The sequence below is a fragment of the Pseudophryne corroboree genome, chromosome 7, assembly GCF_028390025.1.
Source record: "Pseudophryne corroboree isolate aPseCor3 chromosome 7, aPseCor3.hap2, whole genome shotgun sequence".
Classification (NCBI taxonomy): Eukaryota; Metazoa; Chordata; class Amphibia; order Anura; family Myobatrachidae; genus Pseudophryne; species Pseudophryne corroboree.
This window is the reverse complement of record NC_086450.1, coordinates 194118679-194145609: the sequence shown is the minus strand read 5'-3', so window position 1 is coordinate 194145609 and position 26931 is coordinate 194118679. Positions and strand designations below refer to the sequence as shown.

Below are 26931 nucleotides of genomic sequence, written 5' to 3'. Positions count from 1 at the left end.
CCGTTTGGAATCTGCATCACCTGACCACTGTCGTGTCCATAAACATCTTCTGGCAGATATGGACATCGCACTTACTCTTGATGCCAGAGTGCAAATATCCCTCTGTGCATCTCGCATATATAGAAATGCATCCTTTAAATGCTCTATAGCTCAATAAAATACTGTCCCTGTCAAAGGTATCAATATTTTTAGTCAGGGAATCCGACCAAGCCACCCCAGCTCTGCACATCCAGGCTGAGGCGATCGCTGGTCGCAGTATAACACCAGTATGTGTGTATATACTTTTATATGATATTTTCCAGCCTCCTGTCAGCTGGCTCCTTGAGGACGGCCCTATCTATAGACGGTACCGCCACTTGTTTTGATAAGCGTGGTGAGCGCCTTATCCACCCTAAGGGGTGTTTCCCAACGCGCCCTAACTTCTGGCGGGAAAGGGTATATTTATCTGATTCAGGAAAAACTACAGGTAGTTTTTTCACATCCCACATAATACCCTCTTTTGTGGTACTTGTAGTATCAGAAATATGTAACACCTCCTTCATTGCCCTTAACGTGTGGCCCTAATAAGGAATACGTTTGTTTATTCACCGTCGACACTGGATTCAGTGTCCGTGTCTGTGTCGACCGACTAAGGTAAACGGGCGTTTTAAAACCCCCGACGGTGTTTTTGAGACGTCTGGACCGGTACTAATTGTTTGTCGGCCGTCTCATGTCGTCAACCGACCTTGCAGCGTGTTGACATTATCACGTAATTCCCTAAATAAGCCATCCATTCCGGTGTCGACTCCCTAGAGAGTGACATCACCATTACAGGCAATTGCTCCGCCTCCTCACCAACATCGTCCTCATACATGTCGACACACACGTACCGACACACACAGCACACACACAGGGAATGCTCTGATAGAGGACAGGACCCACTAGCCCTTTGGAGAGACAGAGGGAGAGTTTGCCAGCACACACCAAAAAACGCTATAATTATATAGGGACAACCTTATATAAGTGTTTTCCCTTATAGCATCTTTTTATATATTTCTAACGCCAAATTAGTGCCCCCCCCTCTCTGTTTTAACCCTGTTTCTGTAGTGCAGTGCAGGGGAGAGCCTGGGAGCCTTCCCTCCAGCCTTTCTGTGAGGGAAAATGGCGCTGTGTGCTGAGGAGATAGGCCCCGCCCCTTTTTCGGCGGGCTCGTCTCCCGCTCTTCAACGGATTCTGGCAGGGGTTAAATATCTCCATATAGCCCCCGGAGGCTATATGTGAGGTATTTTTGCCAAAAAATAGGTTTACATTGCCTCCCAGGGCGCCCCCCTCCCAGCGCCCTGCACCCTCAGTGACTGCCGTGTGAAGTGTGCTGAGAGCAATGGCGCACAGCTGCAGTGCTGTGCGCTACCTTAAGAAGACTGAGGAGTCTTCTGCCGCCGATTCTGGACCTTCTTCTCTTTTCAGCATCTGCAAGGGGGCCGGCGGCGAGGCTCCGGTGACCATCCAGGCTGTACCTGTGATCGTCCCTCTGGAGCTAATGTCCAGTAGCCAAAGAAGCCAATCCATCCTGCACGCAGGTGAGTTCACTTCTTCTCCCCTAAGTCCCTCGTTGCAGTGATCCTGTTGCCAGCAGGACTCACTGTAAAATAAAAAACCTAAGCTAAACTTTTCTAAGCAGCTCTTTAGGAGAGCCACCTAGATTGCACCCTTCTCGGCCGGGCACAAAAATCTAACTGAGGCTTGGAGGGAGGGTCATAGGGGGAGGAGCCAGTGCACACCACCTGATCCTAAAGCTTTACTTTTTGTGCCCCGCTACCCCCCCCCCCCCCCCCCCCCCCCCCCCCCCCCCCCCCATGGTCCTTTCAGGAACCCCAGCATCTACTAGGACGATAGAGAATAGGATTTTAATTCCCTACCGGTAAATCCTTTTCTCGTAGTCCATAAGGGATATTGGGTAATTAGTATGATGGGTATAGATTGGGTCCAAAAGGAGCCACTGGACTCTAAATTTCTTCAACTGGGTGTGCTGGCTCCTCCCCTCTACGCTCCCTCCCACAGGCAGCTATAGGTAAAATAGTGACCAGAGGAGAAAGGACATACTTGAGAGAAGGAACATAATGAGTGGTGAGATTCACATACCAGCACACCAATAACACAAAACGACCAGCAACGGCTGGTAACAAAATAGCAACAGCTGAACAGGTAACCATATAAAAGAGAACTTGCAGAAAACACAACGCACTGAGGGGACATAGAGGGGAGGAGCCAGTACACCTAGTTGAAGAAATTTAAAGTGCAGTGGCTCCTTTGGATCCCATCTATACCCCATTGTACTAGATTTCCCTAATATCCCTTATGGACTATGAGAAAAGGATTTACTGGTAGGTAATTAAAATCCTATTTTCTCTAGCATCCATAAAGGATATTGGGGAATTAGTACTATGGGGAGCTTCCAGAACGGGTGGGAATGTGCGGAGACGTCTGCAGAACCGCCTGCCCAAACTGGGAATCCTCTTTGGCCAGGGTATCAAACTTGTAGAAAACTTCACAAAAGGTGTTCTTCCCTGACCAGGTAGCAGCTTGGCATAGTTGCAAGGCAGACACTCCACGGGCAGCCGCCCAGGAAGACGCCACCGATCTCGTAGAGTGAGCCTTCAGAGACTGTGGAACAGGCAAAGCTGCCGACACTTAGGCCTGTTGGATAGTAAGCCTAAGAAAACGAGCAATGGACTGCTTAGAAGCAGGGCAACCCTTTTTCTGAGCATCAGTCTTTCTGATCCGAGCTGTTCTCTTGATACAGATCAAAGCTCACACAGCATCCAATGCCTCCTCCTGAGAAGTGCCAGAACCTGACAGAACCACAACAGGTTGAGTCAAGTGGAACGCAGAGACGACCTTTGGCAGGAACTGCTGCCTAGTCCTGAGCTCCGCCCTGTCCTCCTAATAGACCAAGTAGGGACTTTTACACAATAAAGGCCCCCAATTCTGAGACCAGCCTAGCAGAAGCCAGGGCCAGTAACATCACCGTCATCCACGTGAGGTACTTGTCTTCTACCGTCAGAGGTTCAACCCAGGAGGACTATAGAAATTTCAACACTACAATCAAATCCCAGGGTGTCGTGGGAAGGTCTGAACTTCTGGCAACACTGCCAATTTCTTCTGGAAGAAAACCGAGAGCTGAAATCTGGACCTTACTGGATCCCAGACGTAAGCCCTTATCCACACCAGCCTGCAGGAAACGTAAGAAACAACCCAAGAGGAACTCTGCATGCGGATACGTGCGTTCCTCGCACCAAGAGACATATCATCTCCAGATATGATGATAGTGTTTTGACGTCACAGGTTTCCTAGCCTGGACCATGATAGCAATAACCTTTTTGGAAAGGCCCTTTTGAGCTAGGATGTTCCGCTCAACCTCCATCCCATTAAACAAAGTTGCCGTAAGTCCAGGTAGATGAACGGTCCTTGTTGAAGTAGATCTCCTCATTGGCAGACGCCAAGGGTTTTCGACGGACACGTCCAGAAGATACATGTGCCATGCCCTCCGAGGCCAATCTGGGGCAATCAGAATTGCTTGGACGCTTTGATTCCTAATTCGCTTTAGCACCCTTGGATTCGCTTTAGCACCCTTGGGCGCAATGGAATCAGAGAAAACAAGTAGACCAGCTGGTAAGGCCAAGGCGACGTCAGTGTATCTACTGCCCTCGCCTGAGGGTCCCTGGTTCGTGATCAATACCAGCTAAGCTTCTTGTTGAGTCAAGAAGCCATCATCTCTGTTTGTGTGCAGCCCCACTGGTCGATGATCTGCTGAAACACCTGATGGTGGAGCCTCCACTCTCCCGGGTGCAGACCGTGACTACTCAGAATGTCCGCTTCCCAGTCATCTACTCCCGGAATGAAGATTGCGGACATTGCTATCGCATTTCTTTCTGTATCTGACACTTCTCGCATGCAGGCTCTGCTTTTTGTCGCTACTTGACGATTGATGTACGTCACTGCTAAAGCATTGTCTGACTGAACTTGGATCGCACGATCCCTGAGCAGAGGAAAGGTCTGAAGGAGAGCATTGTAGATTGCCCGAAGTTCCAGAATGTTGATTGGCTTTGTGGGCTGACCACCTGCCCTGGAACCAAGCCCCCTGGGTGATAGCTCCCCATCCTCTCAGACTCGCATCAGTTGCGAGGAGGATCCAGTCCTGAATCCCGAAACTTCGACCTTCCAGTAGGTTTGAGGACTGCAGCCACCACAGGAGGGAAATCCTGGCCTGAGGTGACAGCCGTATTATCCAATGCATCCGAATATGTGATCCGGACCACTTGCTCAGGAGATCCAATTGAAATGTTCTAGCATGGAACCTTCCATACTGGATCACCTCATATGAGGCAACAATTTTCCCCAACAATCTTGTGCAAAGATGGATGGATATTAGAGTAGGCCGAAGAGCCATTCGGACCATCTCCTGAAGTGTTCTTGATTTGTCCTCTGGGAGGAACACTTTCTGGGCCACCGTATCCAGCAACATTCCCAGGAACAGGAGCCGCTTAGTTGGCTCCAGGTGGGACTTCTGTAAATTGAGGATCCACCGATGGTGTCTGACAGAAGTTGGATAGCGCGGTCTATATGGAGCAATAAATGCTCACTGGATCTCGCTTTTATCAAGAGATCGTCCAAATAAGGGACAATATTGACCCTCTGGACCCGGAGTTGGAACATCATCTCCGCCTTCACCTTCGTGAACACCCTCGGAGCTGTGGACAGGCCGAAGGGTAGCGCCTGGAACTGGTAGTGATCGTTCAGCAGGGCAAACCTCAGGTAAGCCTGGTGAGGTGGCCAAATCGGGATATGGAGATAGACGTCCTTTATATCCAGCGAGACCATGAACTCCCGTTCTTCCAGGCCCGAAAGCACTGCTCACAAGGATTCAATCTTTAACTTGAAAACCTTTAGGTAAAGGTTCAAGGATTTTAGATTCAAAATGGGCCATACCAAATCGTTCTCTTTCGGTACCACGAACAGGTTGGAGTAGTAACCCCTTCACTGTTGTTTCAGTGGCACTGGTACAATGACTTGGGACTGGACCAATTTTAAAATAGCCTGTTGCAGCGTAACACGCATATCCTCCAAAACTGGTAAACTTCATTTGAAAAATCGGTGGGGAGGAGCACTGTTGAACTCCAGCTTGTAGACCTGAATATGAGGTCTTTCACCCAGGTATCCTGCGATTGCTGGTTTTCTTGTCTTACCTCTGGTACCTCTAGCCGCATTGGAGGCTCCTCTGGCCCTAGATCCAAATCTGTTAGACCGAAACAACTGGGTAGACTGCCCCGGGTTGAAACGCCTAGCCGGCGGGCCCCAGGGGGCAGAATAGTGGATTTTCCAGCAGCAACTTTAGAAATCCATGTATCCAATTCAAACCCGAAGAGCCAATTCCCTGAAAAAGAAATTCTACACTGCGCTATGACTCTGCGTCCGCTATCCACTGACGCAACCACAAAGCTATAGCAGTGGTCCTAGCATTAATATTGCCTATGTCCTTGAGAGAGTCACACAGGACGCATGCAGAGTCCTGAATGTGTTTTAGGAGAGTCACCATAGTGACCAGGGACATATCCCGACAGGCCCTCTTGAATTTGAGTAGCCCACGTATGAATGGTATGAGTCATCCAGCAACCCGCTATGACCAGTCTTTGAGAGATACCTGCTGCTGTGTAGATAGACTTCAGTGTAGTCTCTATTTTTCTATCCCCAGGGTCCTTCATGGTAAAGGAGCCCAGACCTGGCAGTACCGCCTCTTTAGATAGGCAAGAGACTGATACGTCTATAGCCGGGCGTTCTTCCAGAGTTTCCTGCCTTCAGGAGCAAATGGGAAAGTGTGTGAAAACCGACTTGGCATTTCTTATTTGTATTTTACCATGCGAACTTAAACAGGTCATCTAACTCTGCAGAATCAGGGAAAGTGACACTGAGTTTATTCCGTGTTAAGAAAAATGACTGCTGTGCCGCAGCGTCCTCTAGAGGCAGTTTTAACACATCCCGTATAGCAAGAATGAGGGGTTCAATGCCCTGTGTAGAATGGGAATCCCCAATAACAGTATCCAATCCCCCCTCCCTCTACTCCTGTATCTTCTCAGAGTCTGAGAGTAAAGCAGGTAACCCACGCTTTTGTGGTCCTGATGGGGGGCTGTGGAACATGTCCTTGCAGCTAGGTCTGCAACAGCCTGCTGCAGTTGTTGAGTCTTTTGAGTATTAGCAGTGAGCTGAGAGGACATATACGACATCATGGATTTTATGGCACTTAGCCAGGAAGGCTCTTGATTCTTCCCCCCAGCCCCCTCACTGAGTTTTGAGGACTGGCTGCATTGTTCACATGATATAGAACCAGATGGAGAGAAACTGGTGTGACACACTGCATAATTGGTGTTTTACCATATACACACACACAGACCAGTAATATAATAGCAAGCCTGCCCTTACTGTATGTGAGAGGGAGCCAGAGAAGAGAACAGCACACCAAAGATAAACAGCCCCAGAGAGGCTGCAAGCTGTTATATCACGGTGTAACACCGGGGCATTAGTCCTTTTTGGGACACAGAGTGTACAATAGCGGCTCTCCCCCTTTGCTACACCCCTGTACCAGTTTCACTGCGTATCCTAAGTGTCTGAAGGAGCTGTGTGTGCCTGCTGCTGCAGCTGTAAGCAGAGGAAGGCGCCAAAACGCTGCTGGTCTCTCTCTGAGGAAGCTCTGCCACCTGTAATGGCGCCGGAGCTTCATTTATATTTATACTGGCAAAGTCTTCATATAAGTGTAACACATCACAGAAGTGTTGAGTTTTCACTACCGATGCACATGGGGGGCTATGGGTGGTTCCCCCCCCCCTCCCCCGGGAGGGTCCTGTATGCCACCCCTACATCCTTGCTGCACCAAGAACCGGGGGACCCCGGTTTGTACGGCGTGCTGCGATTGTGACAGCTAAGGCGCAGTGCCCAGCTGTACAACAACCTCTCAGGACTGTGGTATTGTAGCAGAGAAGCGGCTCTGACACCTTACAGAGGCCGATGACCGTGCCCCCCCCTAACTCCCACGATGCATGTATGCTGTTGCCCAAACAGCATGCCGAAAATAATAATGTTTTAAAAGAAACTGAAGAAAACTCTCTGAAGCTCCAGAGTGTGCATACTCTCCTGAGGGCACTTTTTTCTAAACTGCCTGTGGGAGGGGGCATAGAGGAGAAGAACCAGCACACCCAGTTGAAGAAATTTAAAGTGCAGCGGCTCCTTTGCATCCAGTCTATACCCATCGTACTAATTCCCCAATATCCCTTATGGATGCTAGAGAAATACAGAAACAAAGCTAAAGACAGTTAATCAAACAGAAAGAAACACCTTAACTGGCCTGCTACGGGTCGCACCATACATTTACTGCACCTATCTACTACAAAAGGAACAGATACCTACCCCTGCAACTGTTGTGGCTGGGGGTGTGTTGAAAGAGCCCTTTGCTTATTCCATCCAGTATAGTCCTGATTTGGTTTTAGTTTTTTCACAGAGAGAGGACCAGATTGGGAAGGAAGGACTAAGCTTCTCTTAGCAGATGGGGATTGAGTAGTTCCTGGCGTCCTGCACGTTACAAAAACATAAAAAATAATGAACTATTTTTGAACATTTCATTGTTACTGCTCTCAAGACCCTGTTAGTCTTCTGTTCCAAGCTTGAGTGTTACAGGACAAAAAAAATAAATAAGAATTTACTCACCGGTAATTCTATTTCTCATAGTCCGTAGTGGATGCTGGGGACTCCGTAAGGACCATGAGGATTAGCGGCTCCGCAGGAGACTGGGCACAACTACAAAGAAAGCTTTAGACTACTGGTGTACACTGGCTCCTCCCACTAAGACCCTCCTCCAGACCTCAGTTAGGATACTGTGCCCGGAAGAGCCGACACAATTAGGAAGGATTTTGAATCCCGGGTAAGACTCATACCAGCCACACCAATCACACCGTATAACTTGTGATACAATACCCATGTCAAAGTCAAAAATATTACATAGAGAGACCATATAAACTGCACACATATAAGTCGCTATACTTGCAAATATGCGCAGCGAGCACAGCAATATATAGAAACACACGCATTTGCTCGGACATGGCACTGAGATGGATTCGGCACTTGTTTCATACAGTACATGGTTATAATAATGAACAGCACCAGACATCATGGAGATTTAGAATTGGCTAATGAATTAATGTCATGGATGTGTATCATTCGAACCGAACCAGATAAACACATCATGTTTGGTATTGAAGCAAGCAGAATGAGGTGTGGGTTAGTTTGAGGCCTGTTGTGTTGTTGTGGGACATTGCAGCGGATAGATATGATTATATGTATAAAAGCTAAGATCACATTGTTAGAACAATGGATGCTCAAGACAACCTTTTACTAAGGTTTCAGGGCTGAACCTAATCAGCATATACAAGGGAGCTAGAGAGACCCCTCCCCCAGGAACAGACACACAGGAAGAGTAGTTCCTGTCTGGGGAGGTGAGAGTCAGTGTTGCTGTTTTGCCTCAGAGAAGCAGATGTGATGTGGCTGCGCTCAGAAGCATGGCTGGATCCTCCAGGGAAACAAAGGCTAAGTATCATAATTTCAATATCTCATGGCTGATTGGCATAGAGTAGTTTTAAATGTGTGTTTTGTGGTGGGGTAGTTGTGGAATGATGGGTAAGCATAGAGTGGTTGGTTTGGAGAAACAAATGGCTTGGGGATGGTGAGGCTTGCGCAGCTGTGTGAATGTAACTTGTAGCATAGCATTTGTGGTATTTGTTTGCCTATGGAGATTTAATAAGATGGTTCTAGGAAGTTGGATTGAAAGTGTGAAAGGTGATTTAGATGGTTTGGAATTGTAAAATCAGAACATATGCATTGTTTTGAGGCTTGGACATTTTGGAATAAAGTGCCATGTGTTTGGACCTGCAAATCTAAAATGGCTGCTGCTGGATGTCTTCCCCTCCCCCTTTCAGCCATGTGGTGTGGTCTTTGGAATCAAGTGGAGGTTTCTCAAAATGGAGTCTAGCTTCCATCCCATGCTGTATTCAGCATTGACTAACTGCGCAGCGATTGTCTCTCACATGTGTAGTTTTATCTGCAACCATGTTGTCTCTTATTTAATGTTATCATGAGCCATTTCTCTCTATCTCTCTCTTCTTCTCTTCCCCTTCCATTTTCCCATAAATAGTAATTGTATTGTATTGTATTTCTTGTGTAGTTATCTGGTTAGGTAGTCTCTGTTATATTGTAGTGTATCATTTGTACTGTGATTCTCTTTTACAAGTATATTAGATATAATACAGTTAATAGGCTTTGGACCCTAAACCAGTATCTGTGTATTTCCTATAGTGTTAAGTGTTCACTTGAGCGTCGGTGACGCACAAGCAGCTTTGTAGTTAGTCAGGTTACACAAGGTTGCACTTACACCCTGTATTCACATTAAGGTATTCTGTGTATTTCATTGTTAAAAGGTTTAGACATAAAGGTATAGCGTTGTGAGCGTCTGCGCCGCTGGTGATCTCCTCGTGGTCTCGAGCGTCTGCTACGCCATAGCGAATCATTACGTTAGTCAAAAGCCATTTAACGTGCTGTCCTGTGATCGCTGGGCCGTGAGCGAACGTGACGCTTGAGCGTCTCGCCTACGGCTGAGCGATCGTTACGCAACCAGCGTACCCGTACGGTACTTCTTAAGTAAACAGCGTACAGTGTTCTTAGACTTCATAAAGGGTTGTTTATACGACAAAGGAATTTAGCATTGTCAATTGGGGGCCGTCCAGTCCTTCACATATCTCTGCTAGGTAATATCAGCAGACATTATCCATCAGCAAAGGGCGGGATCATATTCCTTGCAGTGCTGATTGGATAAGCGTCTGTTTCGCTTAGTAAAGGGTGCTGAGGGAATCCGGGACCGGAGGTAAGAACAGTACGCTATTGTCTTTGAAAATCTGGTTTTTATTTAAATTTGGTGCCAACTACACACTCAGGCCTAGAATAACTTTAGGAGTTTTGAATGATGACTTTCTTTGTGACAAGAGGCCGCATGGTCTGTCCACCATTTTGTGTGACCCTCATGGAGGTGGAAGGGGGAGGAGCAGCGGCCATTTTGGGAAGGTCAAAAAAAAAATTTTTCTGAGCGGCTGGTTTTCAGTTGACTCAGGAAACAATCAGCCATCCACTGTCAAAAAGAAATCATCATTTAATGAGTTTTTTTTTTTTATGCATTTATTTAATCTATATCATAGTCAATCATAAGTAATAGTGATTGGTACTTATATGTAATATCTATATGCGTGTGCTTACATCAATGTATGTTATTAGATTAAATTTAGAATTGCATTTTCATCTGTGTAAGTTTCACATCTCACCTTCCTGTTTGCCATTTGCATTGATAACGTGCTGAGAAAATTTGCTGCTATAAAAAAAAAAAAAAAAGGTAAGGGAGTAACTGAAAAAAATAAAAAAAAAACAAGCACACAGCAGAGAAGATACTGTGTGGTGTTTGGTAAGCGTTTATATAGTGAAATATCGCTTATAGTAAGGCGATACAGAAGCCACAAGACAATAGCACACATTTGTTCAGTTTCCAAAATTTAGTTTAAATACCTTACTTTACTGTAACGCCTCTGGGGAGAGCTATCAGACTACGGGAAATGATTTTTCTGATCAGAAAACTATAAGAATGATAGTGGGTTGAAAACGGTATGAGTGTATTGAATCCCGCTTTGTGGACTTTGTGATCTATGTGATAAAACGGTATTGAATTCCGCTTTGTGGACTTTGTGATCTGTGTGATCTATGTGGAACGTGATGAGCACGATCTGAGTGAAAACGTGCAACAGAGTGTGATAAAGTTTTCGTTGTATTACGCTCTGGCTGTTTTGGAGCACAGTAGGGAGACTCCAATGATCCTACCATTTATGGGCAACGAGTGTCTATAAGTGGTACGATTGGACCGCACGGTTGTATGTGTGACCAATAACGCAACGTGATATGAGGTCGTATATCCATGCGTAAATCTTGCCCTCATACGTGTTGTAGGGAGCACATGCAAGCGTGATTTGTGTAAAGAAAAAGGAAGGGAATTTTCTCAGGAAAATCTCTAGAGATAGGGCCTGCAACGGCTACACGTGTCTGCTAGAAGGCGGAACGGGGATACCCGGAGCAGAAGAAGTTCAGTGGAAGAGCTTTAAGGATTTCCAACGAAGTTCTGTGTTTGGTGCATTTTAGGAAGTTTTTCTGTGTTAAAAAGGTCCACAATGGCAGCCAAGTGCACAACACAGAGACGGTCGGAGGTCAGGATTCAGACTCCAGAGGCTTGCAGACCCCGAGGGTCTGCTCGGTTAGTAATGTGGGGGAAATATGGTCCCCACACTGAGACCTTTTGTGATGAATGGACACGAATGACTGCGGGGGATAAGGCACCATTTCCCGGGATAGGTAGTTTTGACTCAGAAGTGTTGCATAATTTAAGGCAAAGGATCAGTCTCATAAAATCCTGGAAACAACGAGTTAAACATGATGATTGTTTGCAGTTATGGCAACAGGAAAGTGAAATGCAAAGAAATGTAACTTACATATCTAACTTTCATCTTGAGAGGAGAGACATGGCAATGAAGAGGATTATGGTTGCAGAGAAATGGCACAATGTTGTACGATAAAAATGCACTTAGTAACTGTATTAAGAATGAAAGTGTTAAATGTAATAATGTTTATGAAAATGAAAGTGTAAAAATTACAAATGTTAACCTGTGCAAGTCGCACCCCATGTTAAACTTCCCTCAGGATTACCAACAAGAAAGTGAGCCCAGAACGATGTTGGCACCTCTTCCAGAAGCCATCCTACAAGACATCCAGGTGGACGCGACCAAATTGGTAAAGGCAATAATCAAACCCCCTAACGGAGGGTCAGGTGAGGTCGTGTCCACAGGTACGTACAATGTTTTATATCACACACAAACAAATGTACCCCATATTGTAAGACCAAAACAAGGTGATGTGATTGAGTTTAGTCCTGTCAGGGTGATCACAGTCCCCAATGGGAAGACTGATGATCAGGGAACCATTCCCGTCAAGGACAGTGCAATGCGCCATCCCTGGTCCCGGACAGAATTGAGATCAATCATGTCTGATTACCCAGATCCTAGGAAAGATCTAACTGTATGATCAAAGATTCACAGAAGGTATATCAACTCCCTAGACAACGACATAATCATGGTATCCAAGGAATCGGGTAGGTACAGGGAAAGCGGTTGATGGTGATGAGCATCCAAGCGTTTGAGGAGGCATCAAATCAACCAAAACCCCAGACCATTGGCACATGGAGGAACTTAAGGATTTGTGATCTGTGCAAAAGAGAAGGGCATTATGCCAGCAACTGCAACAGCCCACATAAAATCAGACCCCCTAGACATGAAAATGAGCAAAAGTTATGACACCAAATTATAATCAGGGATCATATAGGAAGAATTTTGGGCCACACCCATAATATAGTCAGGAAAGGTGATCCTTAGGACTGATGGTAAGCCTGAGGTAACGGTTAATAAATTGGGAGGTCATTCACTGAAAGACACAGGAATGACCAGGTGAAACGTTGTAAATGTATCAGTGAAATGTTTTTTTTTTCTCTCTCTCTCTATCCCCATCTCTGACGAGTATTGGTAAGAATTCACACATTGCATACCCACTTGGTCCTTGCAGAAGTCTACCAAACCCCAGCATGACCTCCGCCACAATGTATTTCTGGCCAGATACAGACAGTGGAGTAATGCAGGTGCTGGTGGGGAGGGACTGCTCAAGGAGACCATTAGACACGTAGATATGACAGCCTGATAATCTGACAATGTTTTCCTAATGCTGAACAATGTTTTAAAAAAAATGCTTTGATTCTCTTTTCCTATTGATGGTTAATGTCGAGTTATGTAATATATATATGCATATGAATTGTTCTCTATCTCTTGTTTTTTTTTTGTTTTCTCTCTCTTCTCACTCATGTTTTCATGGTTTAAAGATGGTATGTCACCCCTCAGTTGGACCAATGGTAATGCCAGATTTTTGCTCCTTACAGAAAGATCGCCGGTTAGGAAGGAATATTGCATCACCAGAATGTTCGTTTGGAAGACTGAGAGACAGCACCTTTGAGAGGACAGCAGAACAAGAAGAACAACAAGACGAGAGAACTTATTATCGTAACAAGTTCTCCCCCCCCCCCTCAAACTGATTTCTTATACCCCCTTTACAAATTTCTTCTTTTCTCATCCTGTAAGATGGACTTGCCCCAAGAGACTGTGATATGGATTTTCCTGTTGACCATGATGTTGACCAGAACAGTCTGTTTCGGTGAGAGTACCAGTGAGGTCGAGAAAGGATCCAGAAAGGTCCTGATGACTGAGACGGAGGTGTAAATTTCCAATAGCAACCCAATCACCAAGCAAAGGCGAGTACCGGGCACGATCTAACAACCATGTTATTTGTAAACAATTGTGAAGGATTGTTAGTTCAAAAAGAAAATTGTATCTGTAGGCTCTGTGACAATCTGGTAGAGGATGGATGCATAAAGAAATGCCAATCCAGTTTTAATATCCATATGGACCGGCATCCATTGAGTGACTATCACTCCTTAGTGGGTAGTGTGTTAAATAAAACAGATTGTTGGGTATGCTCTCAAGTACCTCAGGGTCATAGTAAATCAGGGCTAGTACCATTTCCTTTAACGGTAGGGGAGGTACTTGAGCTAAAGGGTGGGAGACCGGTGGACAGGAGGTTTAATATCTCCAGCCCTCCTAGTTTGAAGCTCCACCAATACCATGTGGATAGGTCCCTATTATGTTTTAACATCTCCAATCCCCGAAAGCCGGGAAATTGGGAAGTGTCATGGAGCAACCTAACCATGACCTTTTCGCATAGAGCAGATAGGATGCCTACAGATACAGAGCTTGTACGCCACATAGCCAGTAGAGGAAAATCTTTCCGGTATAGGTATACCTTAGGAAATAGGATTACGAGAGTTGGAGAGGTATCACCAGGATACTGTGCACATATCGTACAAACTGATACGTGTACTAAACAGATGGGAGAATTAGGGTTAGGAGAGTTCACATGGAAAATGTGTAACATGGTAATGACATATTCCGTCCCATATGTTCTCCCCGATGATGCATATTTCATATGCGGGAGAAAGGCGTATGAGCGGCTTGCCCCAAACTCTGAAGGATTGTGTTGTATTGGAAAAGTACTACCTGAGGTAATGAGTCTAAGGAGTGAGGAAACTGTAATTAACCTGGATTTGGTATATGACCCAATGATAGAAACCATGATGTGATGAAAATGCGATTATACGGTCCGTTTCTTTCACCTGTTTTTCTGCTTTTCTCCAAGATACAAAGACCCCCTTGGATGAGGAAGTTGACGAGACGCTATACAGACAACAGACAAGCACCAAAGATGAAGTTTTGACAACCTATGATATGGACACTTGATGAACTTTGCCATGGATCCCCAGTTTCCCTAGTATTTTTAAACTCACGCTAGCCCAACATTTTTTGTAAATCTGATGGCACTGACAAAGCTATTTGCTCATGCCCAAAGAGCAATACAGCGCAAAGAAGACGACTCTCAACAGATACCGAACAAAACTTCAACAACAGATGTACATTTCCCTGACATAGAATATCATTGCATTTTCCATAAGTGTTCTTTATCTTCATCTCTACAACCCTCAGGTAATGACACACATAGTCGATAGGGTATACAGGCACAGATATCAGCAACCACATACCTCCCCCATTCATGTATCATCAACTAAAATGTGCTCCCCCATTTTGTTACAACCACAGCCGAAATGAGCTCGGTAAAGTTTGACAGCCCATCCACAGACCCTTAGTACGGGATAAGAAGGAATTCAAATGTATACTTCGCAATACCTCGAAGCTTGATGTACAACACGTACGGCACGATGATACATGACCCCCCAAACATGGATTCATACACACATGCTTCTGCTATCTCACTAGGTCATACCCTCTTCACACCTTCTCCTCTCTCCTCCCTTACCCAACCATGGAAATGTATTAACCCCTGACATATATTTTTCTCTTTTTGAAATGTTTTAGGAAGTGGCAGTTATTGGTGACTGCCAAAGGGTGGACTGTCAAAGTCAAAAATATTACATAGAGAGACCATATAAACTGCACACATATAAGTCGCTATACTTGCAAATATGCGCAGCGAGCACAGCAATATATGGAAACACACGCATTTGCTCGGACATGGCACTGAGATGGATTCGGCACTTGTTTCATACAGTACATGGTTATAATAATGAACAGCACCAGACATCATGGAGATTTAGAATTGGCTAATGAATTAATGTCATGGATGTGTATCATTCGAACCGAACCAGATAAACACATCATGTTTGGTATTGAAGCAAGCAGAATGAGGTGTGGGTTAGTTTGAGGCCTGTTGTGTTGTTGTGGGACATTGCAGCGGATAGATATGATTATATGTATAAAAGCTAAGATCACATTGTTAGAACAATGGATGCTCAAGACAACCTTTTACTAAGGTTTCAGGGCTGAACCTAATCAGCATATACAAGGGAGCTAGAGAGACCCCTCCCCCAGGAACAGACACACAGGAAGAGTAGTTCCTGTCTGGGGAGGTGAGAGTCAGTGTTGCTGTTTTGCCTCAGAGAAGCAGATGTGATGTGGCTGCGCTCAGAAGCATGGCTGGATCCTCCAGGGAAACAAAGGCAAAGTATCATAATTTCAATATCTCATGGCTGATTGGCATAGAGTAGTTTTAAATGTGTGTTTTGTGGTGGGGTAGTTGTGGAATGATGGGTAAGCATAGAGTGGTTGGTTTGGAGAAACAAATGGCTTGGGGATGGTGAGGCTTGCGCAGCTGTGTGAATGTAACTTGTAGCATAGCATTTGTGGTATTTGTTTGCCTATGGAGATTTAATAAGATGGTTCTAGGAAGTTGGATTGAAAGTGTGAAAGGTGATTTAGATGGTTTGGAATTGTAAAATCAGAACATATGCATTGTTTTGAGGCTTGGACATTTTGGAATAAAGTGCCATGTGTTTGGACCTGCAAATCTAAAATGGCTGCTGCTGGATGTCTTCCCCTCCCCCTTTCAGCCATGTGGTGTGGTCTTTGGAATCAAGTGGAGGTTTCTCAAAATGGAGTCTAGCTTCCATCCCATGCTGTATTCAGCATTGACTAACTGCGCAGCGATTGTCTCTCACATGTGTAGTTTTATCTGCAACCATGTTGTCTCTTATTTAATGTTATCATGAGCCATTTCTCTCTATCTCTCTCTTCTTCTCTTCCCCTTCCATTTTCCCATAAATAGTAATTGTATTGTATTGTATTTCTTGTGTAGTTATCTGGTTAGATAGTCTCTGTTATATTGTAGTGTATCATTTGTACTGTGATTCTCTTTTACAAGTATATTAGATATAATACAGTTAATAGGCTTTGGACCCTAAACCAGTATCTGTGTATTTCCTATAGTGTTAAGTGTTCACTTGAGCGTCGGTGACGCACAAGCAGCTTTGTAGTTAGTCAGGTTACACAAGGTTGCACTTACACCCTGTATTCACATTAAGGTATTCTGTGTATTTCATTGTTAAAAGGTTTAGACATAAAGGTATAGCGTTGTGAGCGTCTGCGCCGCTGGTGATCTCCTCGTGGTCTCGAGCGTCTGCTACGCCATAGCGAATCATTACGTTAGTCAAAAGCCATTTAACGTGCTGTCCTGTGATCGCTGGGCCGTGAGCGAACGTGACGCTTGAGCGTCTCGCCTACGGCTGAGCGATCGTTACGCAACCAGCGTACCCGTACGGTACTTCTTAAGTAAACAGCGTACAGTGTTCTTAGACTTCATAAAGGGTTGTTTATACGACAAAGGAATTTAGCATTGTCACCCAGTTAACAGCATGATAACAACTGAGCCTCTCAACAGATAGCTCAACAATAACCCTTTAGTTAAGCAATAACTATATACAAGTATTGCAGACAATCCGCACTTGGGATGGGCGCCCAGCATCCACTACGGACTATGAGAAATAGAATTACCGGTGAGTAAATTCTTATTTTCTCTAACGTCCTAAGTGGATGCTGGGGACTCCGTAAGGACCATGGGGATTATACCAAAGCTCCCAAACGGGCGGGAGAGTGCGGATGACTCTGCAGCACAGAATGAGAGAACTCAAGGTCCTCCTCAGCCAGGGTATCAAATATTTGTAGAATTTAGCAAACGTGTTTGCCCCTGACCAAGTAGTAGCTCGGCAAAGTTGAAGAGCCGAGACCCCTCGGGCAGCCGCCCAAGAAGAGCCCACTTTCCTCGTGGAATGGGCTTTTACTGATTTAGGACGCGGCAGTCCAGTCGCAGAATGTGCAAGCTGAATCGTACTACAGATCCAGCGAGCAATAGTCTGCTTAGAAGCAGGTGCACCCAACTTGTTGGGCGCATACAGGATAAAGAGCGAGTCAGTCTTCCGGACTCCAGCTGTCCTGGAAACATACATTTTTAGGGCCCTGACTACATCCAACAACTTGGAAGCCTCCAAGTCATTTGTAGCCGCAGGCACCACGATAGGTTGGTTCAGATGAAAAGCTGATACCACTTTGGGGAGAAACTGGGGACGAGTCCTCAATTCTGCCCTATCCATATGAAAAATCAGATAAGGGCTTTTACATGACAAAGCCGCCAATTCTGAAACAGGCCTGGCCGAAGCCAAGGCCAACAACATGACCACTTTCCACGTGAGATATTTTAAATCCACGGTTTTCAGTGGCTCAAACCAATGTGACTTTAGGAAATCCAACACCACGTTGAGATCCCAAGGTGCCACTGGAGGCACAAAAGGGGGCTGAATATGCAGCACTCCCTTAACAAAAGTCTGAACTTCAGGTAGTGAAGCCAATTCTTTCTGGAAGAAAATCGACAGAGCCGAAATCTGGACCTTAATGGAACCCAATTTGAGGCCCATAGTCACCCCTGACTGTAGGAAGTGCAGGAACCGGCCCAGCTGAAATTCTTCCGTTGGGGCCTTCCTGGCCTCACACCACGCAACATATTTTCGCCATATGCGGTGATAATGGTTCGCGGTTACTTCTTTCCTAGCTTTTATCAGCGTAGGAATTACTTCCTCCGGAATGCCCTTTTCCTTCAGGATCCGGTGTTCAACCGCCATGCCGTCAAACGCAGCCGCGGTAAGTCTTGGAACAGACAGGGCCCCTGCTGCAGCAGGTCCTGTCTGAGCGGTAGAGGCCATGGGTCCTCTGACATTTCTTGAAGTTCCGGATACCACGCTCTTCTTGGCCAATCCGGAACAATGAGTATAGTTCTTACTCCTCTTCTCCTTATTATCCTCAGTACCTTTGGTATGAGAGGAAGAGGAGGGAACACACAAACCGATCGGTACACCCACGGTGTTACCAGAGCGTCCACAGCTATCGCCTGCGGGTCTTTTGACCTGGCGCAATATTTTTCTAGCTTTTTGTTCAGGCGGGACGCCATCATGTCCACCTGTGGTTTTTCCCACTGGTTTACAATCATTTGAAAGACTTCTGGATGAAGTCCCCACTCTCCCAGGTGGAGGCCGTGCCTGCTGAGGAAGTCTGCTTCCCAGTTGTCCACTCCCGGAATGAACACTGCTGACAGTGCTAACACGTGATTTTCCGCCCATCGGAGAATCCTTGTGGCTTCTGCCATCGCCGTCCTGCTTCTCGTGCCGCCCTGTCGATTTACATGGGCGACTGCCGTGATGTTGTCTGACTGGATCAGTACCGGCTGGTTTTGAAGCAGGGGTTTTGCCTGACTTAGGGCATTGTAAATGGCCCTTAGTTCCAGAATAGTTATGTGCAGGGAAGTCTCCTGACTTGTCCATAGTCCTTGGAAGTTTCTTCCCTGTGTGACTGCCCCCCAGCCTCGAAGGCTGGCATCCGTGGTCACCAGGACCCAGTCCTGTATGCCGAATCTGCGGCCCTCTTGAAGATGAGCACTCTGCAGCCACCACAGCAGAGACACCCTTGTCCTTGGAGACAGGGTTATCAGACGATGCATCTGAAGATGCGATCCGGACCACTTGTCCAACAGGTCCCACTGAAAGGTTCTTGCATGAAACCTGCCGAATGGAATCGCTTTGTAGGAAGCTACCATTTTTCCCAGGATCCGCGTGCAGTGATGCACCGACACCTGTTTTGGTTTTAGGAGGCCTCTGACTAGAGATGACAGCTCCTTGGCCTTCTCCTCCGGGAGAAACACTTTTCTCTGTTCTGTGTCCAGAACCATCCCTAGGAACAGCAGGCGTGTCGTAGGGTCCAGCTGTGACTTTGGAATGTTTAGAATCCAGCCGTGCTGTTGCAGCACTTCCCGAGATAGTGCTACCCCTACCAATAACTGTTCTCTGGACCTCGCCTTTATCAGATCATCGTCCAAGTACGGGATAATTAAAACTCCCTTCCTTCGAAGGAGTATCATCATTTCCGCCATTACCTTGGTAAAGACCCTCGGAGCCGTGGAGAGACCGAACGGCAACGTCTGGAATTGGTAATGACAATCTTGTACCACAAACCTGAGGTACTCCTGGTGAGGATGGTAAATGGGGACATGTAGGTAAGCATCCTTGATGTCCAGCGATACCATGTAATCTCCCTCGTCCAGGCTCGCAATAACCGCCCTGAGCGATTCCATCTTGAACTTGAATTTTTTTATATATGTGTTCAAGGATTTCAAATTTAAAATGGGTCTCACCGAACCGTCCGGTTTCGGTACCACAAACATTGTGGAATAGTAACCCCTTCCTTGTTGAAGTAGGGGCACCTTTACTATCACTTGTTGTGAATACAGCTTTTGAATTGCCTGTAACACTGCCTCCCTGCCTGAGGGAGTGGTTGGCAAGGCAGATTTGAGGAAACTGCGTGGGGGAGACGTCTCGAATTCCAGTTTGTACCCCTGAGATACTATTTGAAGGATCCAGGGATCCACCCGTGAGCGATCCCACTGCTCGCTGAAATGCTTGAGACGGGCCCCCACCGTACCTGGCTCTGCCTGTGGAGCCCCAGCGTCATGCTGTGGACTTTGAGGAAGCGGGGGAGGACTTTTGCTCCTGGGAACTGGCTGTATGTTGCAGCTTTTTCCCTCTGCCTCTGGGCAGAAAGGACACGCCTTTAACCCGCTTGCCCCTATTGGGCCGAAAGGACTGTACCTGATAATACGGTGCTTTCTTTGGTTGTGAGGGAACATGGGGCAAAAATGTAGACTTCCCAGCTGTTGCTGTGGAAACGAGGTCCGAGAGACCATCCCCGAACAATTCCTCACCCTTATAAGGCAGAACTTCCATGTGTCGTTTGGAATCTGCATCACCTGTCCACTGCCGAGTCCATAACCCTCTCCTGGCAGAAATGGACATTGCACTAATTTTGGATGCCAGCCGGCAAATATCCCTCTGTGCATCCCTCATGTATAAAAGTGCGTCTTTTATATGCTCTACGTTCAGCAACATAGTGTCCCTATCTAGGGTATCTATATTTTCTGACAGGGAATCTGACCACGCAGCAGCAGCGCTGCACATCCAGGCTGAAGCTATAGCCGGTCTCAGTATCACACCTGTGTGTGTATATATAGATTTCAGGATAGCCTCCTGCTTTCTATCAGCAGATTCCTTCAGGGCGGCCGTATCCGGAGACGGTAGTGCCACCTTCTTCGACAAGCGTGTGAGCGCCTTATCCACCCTAGGGGATGTTTCCCAGCGTGACCTATCCTCTGGCGGGAAAGGGTACGCCATTAGTAACCTCTTAGAAATTACCATCTTTTTATCAGGGGAAGCCCACGCTTCTTCACACACTTCATTTAACTCTTCAGATGGAGGAAAAGCTACTGGTAGTTTTTTCTCTCCAAACATTATACCCTTTTTTGTGGTACCGGGGGTAACATCAGAAATGTGTAACACAGTTTTCATTGCCTCAATTATGTAACGTGTGGCCCTACTGGAAGTTACATTAGTCTTATCGTCGTCGACACTGGAGTCAGTATCCGTGTCGTCATCTGTGTCAACCATCTGAGGTAGCGGGCGTTTTAGAGCCCCTGATGGTTTTTGAGACGCCTGGGCAGGCACAGGCTGAGAAGCCGGCTGTCCCACATTAGGTATGTCGTCAAACCTTTTATGTAAGGAGTCGACACTATCACTTAATTCCTTCCACAGCACCATCCACTCAGGTGTCGACCCCGCAGGGGGTGACATCACATTTACAGGCATCTGCTCCGCCTCCACATAAGCCTCCTCATCAAACATGTCGACACAGCAGTACCGACACACCGCAAACACACAGGGAATGCTCTGACAGGACCCCACAAAGCCCTTTGGAGAGACAGAGAGAGAGTATGCCAGCACACACCAGAGCGCTATATAACACTGGGATCCCACTATCAATGAGTGTTTTCCCTATAGCTGCTTTTTTATATATATTACATATATATATCTATACTGCGCCTAAATTTAGTGCCCCCCCTCTCTTTTTTACCCTTCTGTAGTTTTCTCAGACTGCAGGGGAGAGCCAGGGAGCTTCCTTCCAGCGGAACTGAGGGAAAAATGGCGCCAGTGTGCTGAGGGAGAAGCCCCGCCCCCTTTTCGGCGGACTTTCTCCCGCTTTTTCTGTTATACTGGCAGGGGTAATTTTGCATCTATATAGCCCCTGGGACTATATATGATGCATATTTTGCCAGCCAAGGTGTTATCTATTGCCCGCGCCCCCCCCCCCCCAGCACCCTGCACCCATCAGTGACCGAAGTATGAGGTGTACATGAGGAGCAATGGCGCACAGCTGCAGTGCTGTGCGCTACCTTGGTGAAGACTGAAGTCTTCTGCCGCCGATTTTCCGGACCTCCTTCGTGCTCCTGGCTCTGTAAGGGGGACGGCGGCGCGGCTCCGGGAACGAACACCAAGGTCGGGTCCTGCGGTCGATCCCTCTGGAGCTAATGGTGTCCAGTAGCCTAAGAAGCCCAAACTACCACCTGTTAGGTAGGTTCGCTTCTTCTTCCCTTAGTCCCTCGCTGCAGTGAGTCTGTTGCCAGCAGATCTCACTGAAAATAAAAAACCTAAATATACTTTCTTTCTAGGTGCTCAGGAGAGCCCCTAGTGTGCATCCAGCTCGGCCGGGCACAAGAATCTAACTGAGGTCTGGAGGAGGGTCTTAGTGGGAGGAGCCAGTGCACACCAGTAGTCTAAAGCTTTCTTTGTAGTTGTGCCCAGTCTTCTGCGGAGCCGCTAATCCCCATGGTCCTTACGGAGTCCACAGCATCCACTTAGGACGTTAGAGAAAATAAAATAAAAATAAAAAGCTTTTTTTATTGACTTGTGTGTCAGCAGTAACAGACTAAGCAGCATCAATTCAACCAGTAAATTAAATTTACAACCACAGAAAAGGAAATAAAAGGAAATTAAAAAAACACCTCACGTAACAAAAAAGGTAATTAAGACATACCTCTCTGCATAGGAATTTCCCACAGAATACTCTTTTGGGGTGAACCTTGTACTGTAAAAGGATGATGACTGCAATGGCATTAGACCTACAACACGCAATTAAGGAAACAATATGTCACTATACATTTAGAAGAAAAAAAAAATAAGAATTTACTTACCGATAATTCTATTTCTCGGAGTCCGTAGTGGATGCTGGGGTTCCTGAAAGGACCATGGGGAATAGCGGCTCCGCAGGAGACAGGGCACAAAAAAGTAAAGCTTTTACCAGATCAGGTGGTGTGCACTGGCTCCTCCCCCTATGACCCTCCTCCAGACTCCAGTTAGGTACTGTGCCCGGACGAGCGTACACAATAAGGGAGGCAATTTGAATCCCGGGTAAGACTCATACCAGCCACACCAATCACACCGTACAACTTGTGATCTAAACCCAGTTAACAGTATGATAACAGAAAGAGCCTCTTAAAGATGGCTCCTTAACAATATAACCCGAATTTGTTAACAATAACTATGTACAGTATTGCAGATAATCCGCACTTGGGATGGGCGCCCAGCATCCACTACGGACTCCGAGAAATAGAATTATCGGTAAGTAAATTCTTATTTTCTCTATCGTCCTAAGTGGATGCTGGGGTTCCTGAAAGGACCATGGGGATTATACCAAAGCTCCCAAACGGGCGGGAGAGTGCGGATGACTCTGCAGCACCGAATGAGAGAATTCCAAGTCCTCTTTTGCCAGGGTATCAAATTTGTAGAATTTTACAAACGTGTTTTCCCCCGACCACGTAGCTGCTCGGCAGAATTGTAATGCCGAGACCCCTCGGGCAGCCGCCCAAGATGAGCCCACCTTCCTTGTGGAATGGGCCTTAACAGATTTAGGCTGTGGCAGGCCTGCCACAGAATGAGCAAGTTGAATTGTGTTACAAATCCAACGAGCAATCGTCTGCTTAGAAGCAGGGGCACCCAACTTGTTGGGTGCATATAGTATCAACAGCGGGTCAGATTTTCTGACTTCAGCCGTCCTTGAAATGTATATTTTTAAGGCTCTGACAACGTCCAACAACTTGGAGTCCTCCAAGTCGCCAGTGGCCGCAGGCACCACAATAGGTTGGTTCAGGTGAAACGCTGATACCACCTTAGGGAGAAAATGCGGACGAGTCCTCAGTTCTGCCCTATCCGAATGGAAGATTAGATAAGGGCTTTTATAAGATAAAGCCGCCAATTCAGATACTTTCCTGGCGGAAGCCAGGGCCAGTAACATAGTCACTTTCCATGTGAGATATTTAAAATCCACCTTATTCAATGGTTCAAACCAATGGGATTTGAGGAAATCTAAAACTACATTTAGATCCCACGGTGCCACCGGAGGCACCACAGGAGGCTGTATATGCAGTACTCCTTTAACAAAAGTCTGTACCTCAGGAACTGAGGCCAATTCTTTTTGGAAGAATATTGACAGGGCCGAAATTTGAACCTTAATAGATCTCAATTTGAGACCCATAGACAATCCTGATTGTAGGAAATGTAGGAAACGACCCAGTTGAAATTCCTCCGTCGGAACACTCCGATCCTCGCACCACGCGACATATTTTCGCCAAATGCGGTGATAATGTTTCGCGGTGACTTCCTTCCTTGCCTTAATCAAGGTAGGAATGACTTCTTCTGGAATGCCTTTCCCTTTTAGGATCTGGCGTTCAACCGCCATGCCGTCAAACGCAGCCGCGGTAAGTCTTGAAAGAGACAGGGACCCTGTTGTAGCAGGTCCCTTCTCAGAAGTAGAGGGCACGGGTCGTCCGTGACCAACTCTTGAAGTTCCGGGTACCAAGTCCTTCTTGGCCAATCCGGAGCCACTAGTATTGTTCTTACTCCTCTTCACCGTATAATCTTCAATACCGTTGGTATGAGAGGCAGAGGAGGAAACACATATACTGATTTGTACACCCAAGGTGTTACCAGTGCGTCCACAGCTATTGCCTGTGGATCTCTTGACCTGGCGCAATACTTGTCCAGTTTCTTGTTGAGGCGAGACGCCATCATGTCTACCATTGGTCTTTCCCAACAGTTTATTAGCATGTGGAAGACTTCTGGATGAAGACCCCCCTCTCCCGGGTGAATATCGTGTCTGCTGAGGAAGTCTGCTTCCCAGTTGTCCACGCCCGGGAAGAACACTGCTGACAGTGCTATTACGTGATTCTCCGCCCAGCGAAGAATCTTGGCAGCTTCTGCCATTGCACTCCTGCTTCTTGTGCCGCCCTGTCTGTTTACATGGGCGACCGCCGTGATGTTGTCCGACTGAATCAACACCGGTTTTCCTTGCAGGAGTGGTTCCGCCTGGCTTAGAGCATTTTAGATTGCTCTTAGTACCAGAATGTTTATGTGAAGAGACTTTTCCAGGTTCGTCCATACCCCCTGGAAGTTTCTTCCTTGTGTGACTGCTCCCCAACCTCTCAGGCTGGCGTCCGTGGTCACCAGGATCAAATCCTGTATGCCGAATCTGCGGCCCTCCAATAGATGAGCCTTTTGCAACCACCACAGAAGATATACCCTTGTCCTTGGCGACAGGGTTATTCGCAGGTGCATCTGAGGATGCGACCCTGACCATTTGTCCAACAGATCCCTTTGGAAAATTCTTGCATGGAATCTGCCGAATGGAATTGCTTCGTAAAAAGCCACCATTTTTCCCAGGACTCTTGTGCATTGATATACAGACACCTTTCCTGGTTTTAGGAGGTTCCTGACAGGTCGGATAACTCCTTGGCTTTTTCCTCGGGAAGAAAAACCTTTTTCTGAACCGTGTCCAGAATCATCCCTAGGAACAGCAGACGTATCGTCGGAAAACAGCTGCGATTCTTGGAATATTTAGAATCCAGTCGTGCCGTCGAAGAACTACTTTAGATAGTGCTCTTCCGACCTCCAACTGTTCTCTGGAACTTGCCCTTTTTAGGTCGTGCAAGTAAGGGATAATTTAGATGCCTTTTTTCTTTGAAGAAACATCTTTTCGGCCATTACCTTGGTAAAAAGGCCCGGGGTGCCGTGGATAATTCAAACGGCATCGTCTGAAACTGATATTGACAGTTCTGTACCACGAACCAGAGGTACCCTTGATGAGAAGGACAAAATTTGGACATGGAGGTAATCCTTGATGTCCAGGGACACCATATAGTCCCCTTTTTTCCGGTTCGCTATCACTGCTCTGAGTGACTTTATCTCGATTTGAACCTTTTATGTAAGTGTTCAAAACATTTTAGATTTAGACTATGTGTCACCAAGCCGTCTGGCTTCAGTACCACAATATAGTGTGGAAAAATAATACCCTTTTCCTTGTCGTAGGAGGGGTACTTTGATTATCACCTGCTGGATATACAGCTTGTGAATTGTTTCCAATGCTGCCTCCCTGTCGGAGGGAGCCGTTGGTAAAGCAGACTTCAGGAACCTGCGAGGAGAAGATGTCTCGACTCTCCAATCTTTACCCCTGGGATAATACTCGTACGATCTAGGGGTCAACTTGCGAGTGATCCCACTGCGCCCTGAGACTCTTGAGACTACCCCCCCACCTTGAGTCCGCTTGCACGGCCCCAGCGTCATGCTGAGGACTTGGCAGACGCGGTGGAGGGCTTCTTTTCCTGGGAAAGGGCTGCCTGCTGCAGTCTACTTCCCTTACCTCTATGTCTGGGCAGATATGACTGGCCTTTTGCCTGCATGCCCTCATGGGAAAGGAAAGATTGAGGCTGAAAAGACGGTGTCTTTTTTAGCTGAGATGTAACTTGGGGTAAAAAAGGTTGGATTTCCCAGCTGTTGCTGTGGTCCCCAGGTCCGATGGACCGACCCCCAAATAACTCCTTCCCTTTATACAGCAATACTTCCATCTGCCGTATGGGATCTGTATCACCTGACCACTGTCGTGTCCCTGACATCTTCTGGGAGATATGGACAACGCACTTATCTTGATGCCAGAGAGCAAATATCCCTCTGTGCATCTCACATACATATATATAGAATGCATCCTATTAAATGCTCTACATGAATAAAATAAGAATTTACTTACCGATAATTCTATTTCTCGGAGTCCGTAGTGGATGCTGGGGTTCCTGAAAGGACCATGGGGAATAGCGGCTCCGCAGGAGACAGGGCACAAAAAAGTAAAGCTTTACTAGGTCAGGTGGTGTGCACTGGCTCCTCCCCCCATGACCCTCCTCCAGACTCCAGTTAGGTACTGTGCCCGGACGAGCATACACAATAAGGGAGGCATTTTGAATCCCGGGTAAGACTCATACCAGCCACACCAATCACACCGTACAACTTGTGATCTAAACCCAGTTAACAGTATGACAACAGAAAGGGCCTCTTAAAGATGGCTCCTTAACAATAACCCGAATTAGTTAACAATAACTATGTACAAGTATTGCAGATAATCCGCA

The 26931-nt window shown here is 46.5% G+C and overlaps 1 protein-coding gene across 1 annotated transcript in view; it reads right to left on the bottom strand.

Annotated features, from left to right (window-relative positions):
* The window catches only part of USP37 (ubiquitin specific peptidase 37), a 221160-nt gene that overhangs the window by 85416 nt on the left and 108813 nt on the right, over nt 1–26931 (bottom strand). The window contains exons 7-8 of the mRNA XM_063933910.1: nt 22518–22602; nt 7438–7599 (exon numbers count right to left, since the gene is read on the bottom strand). Of these exons, the coding sequence (XP_063789980.1) occupies nt 7438–7599; nt 22518–22602 (247 nt within the window). The remainder of the gene's footprint in view (nt 1–7437; nt 7600–22517; nt 22603–26931) is intronic.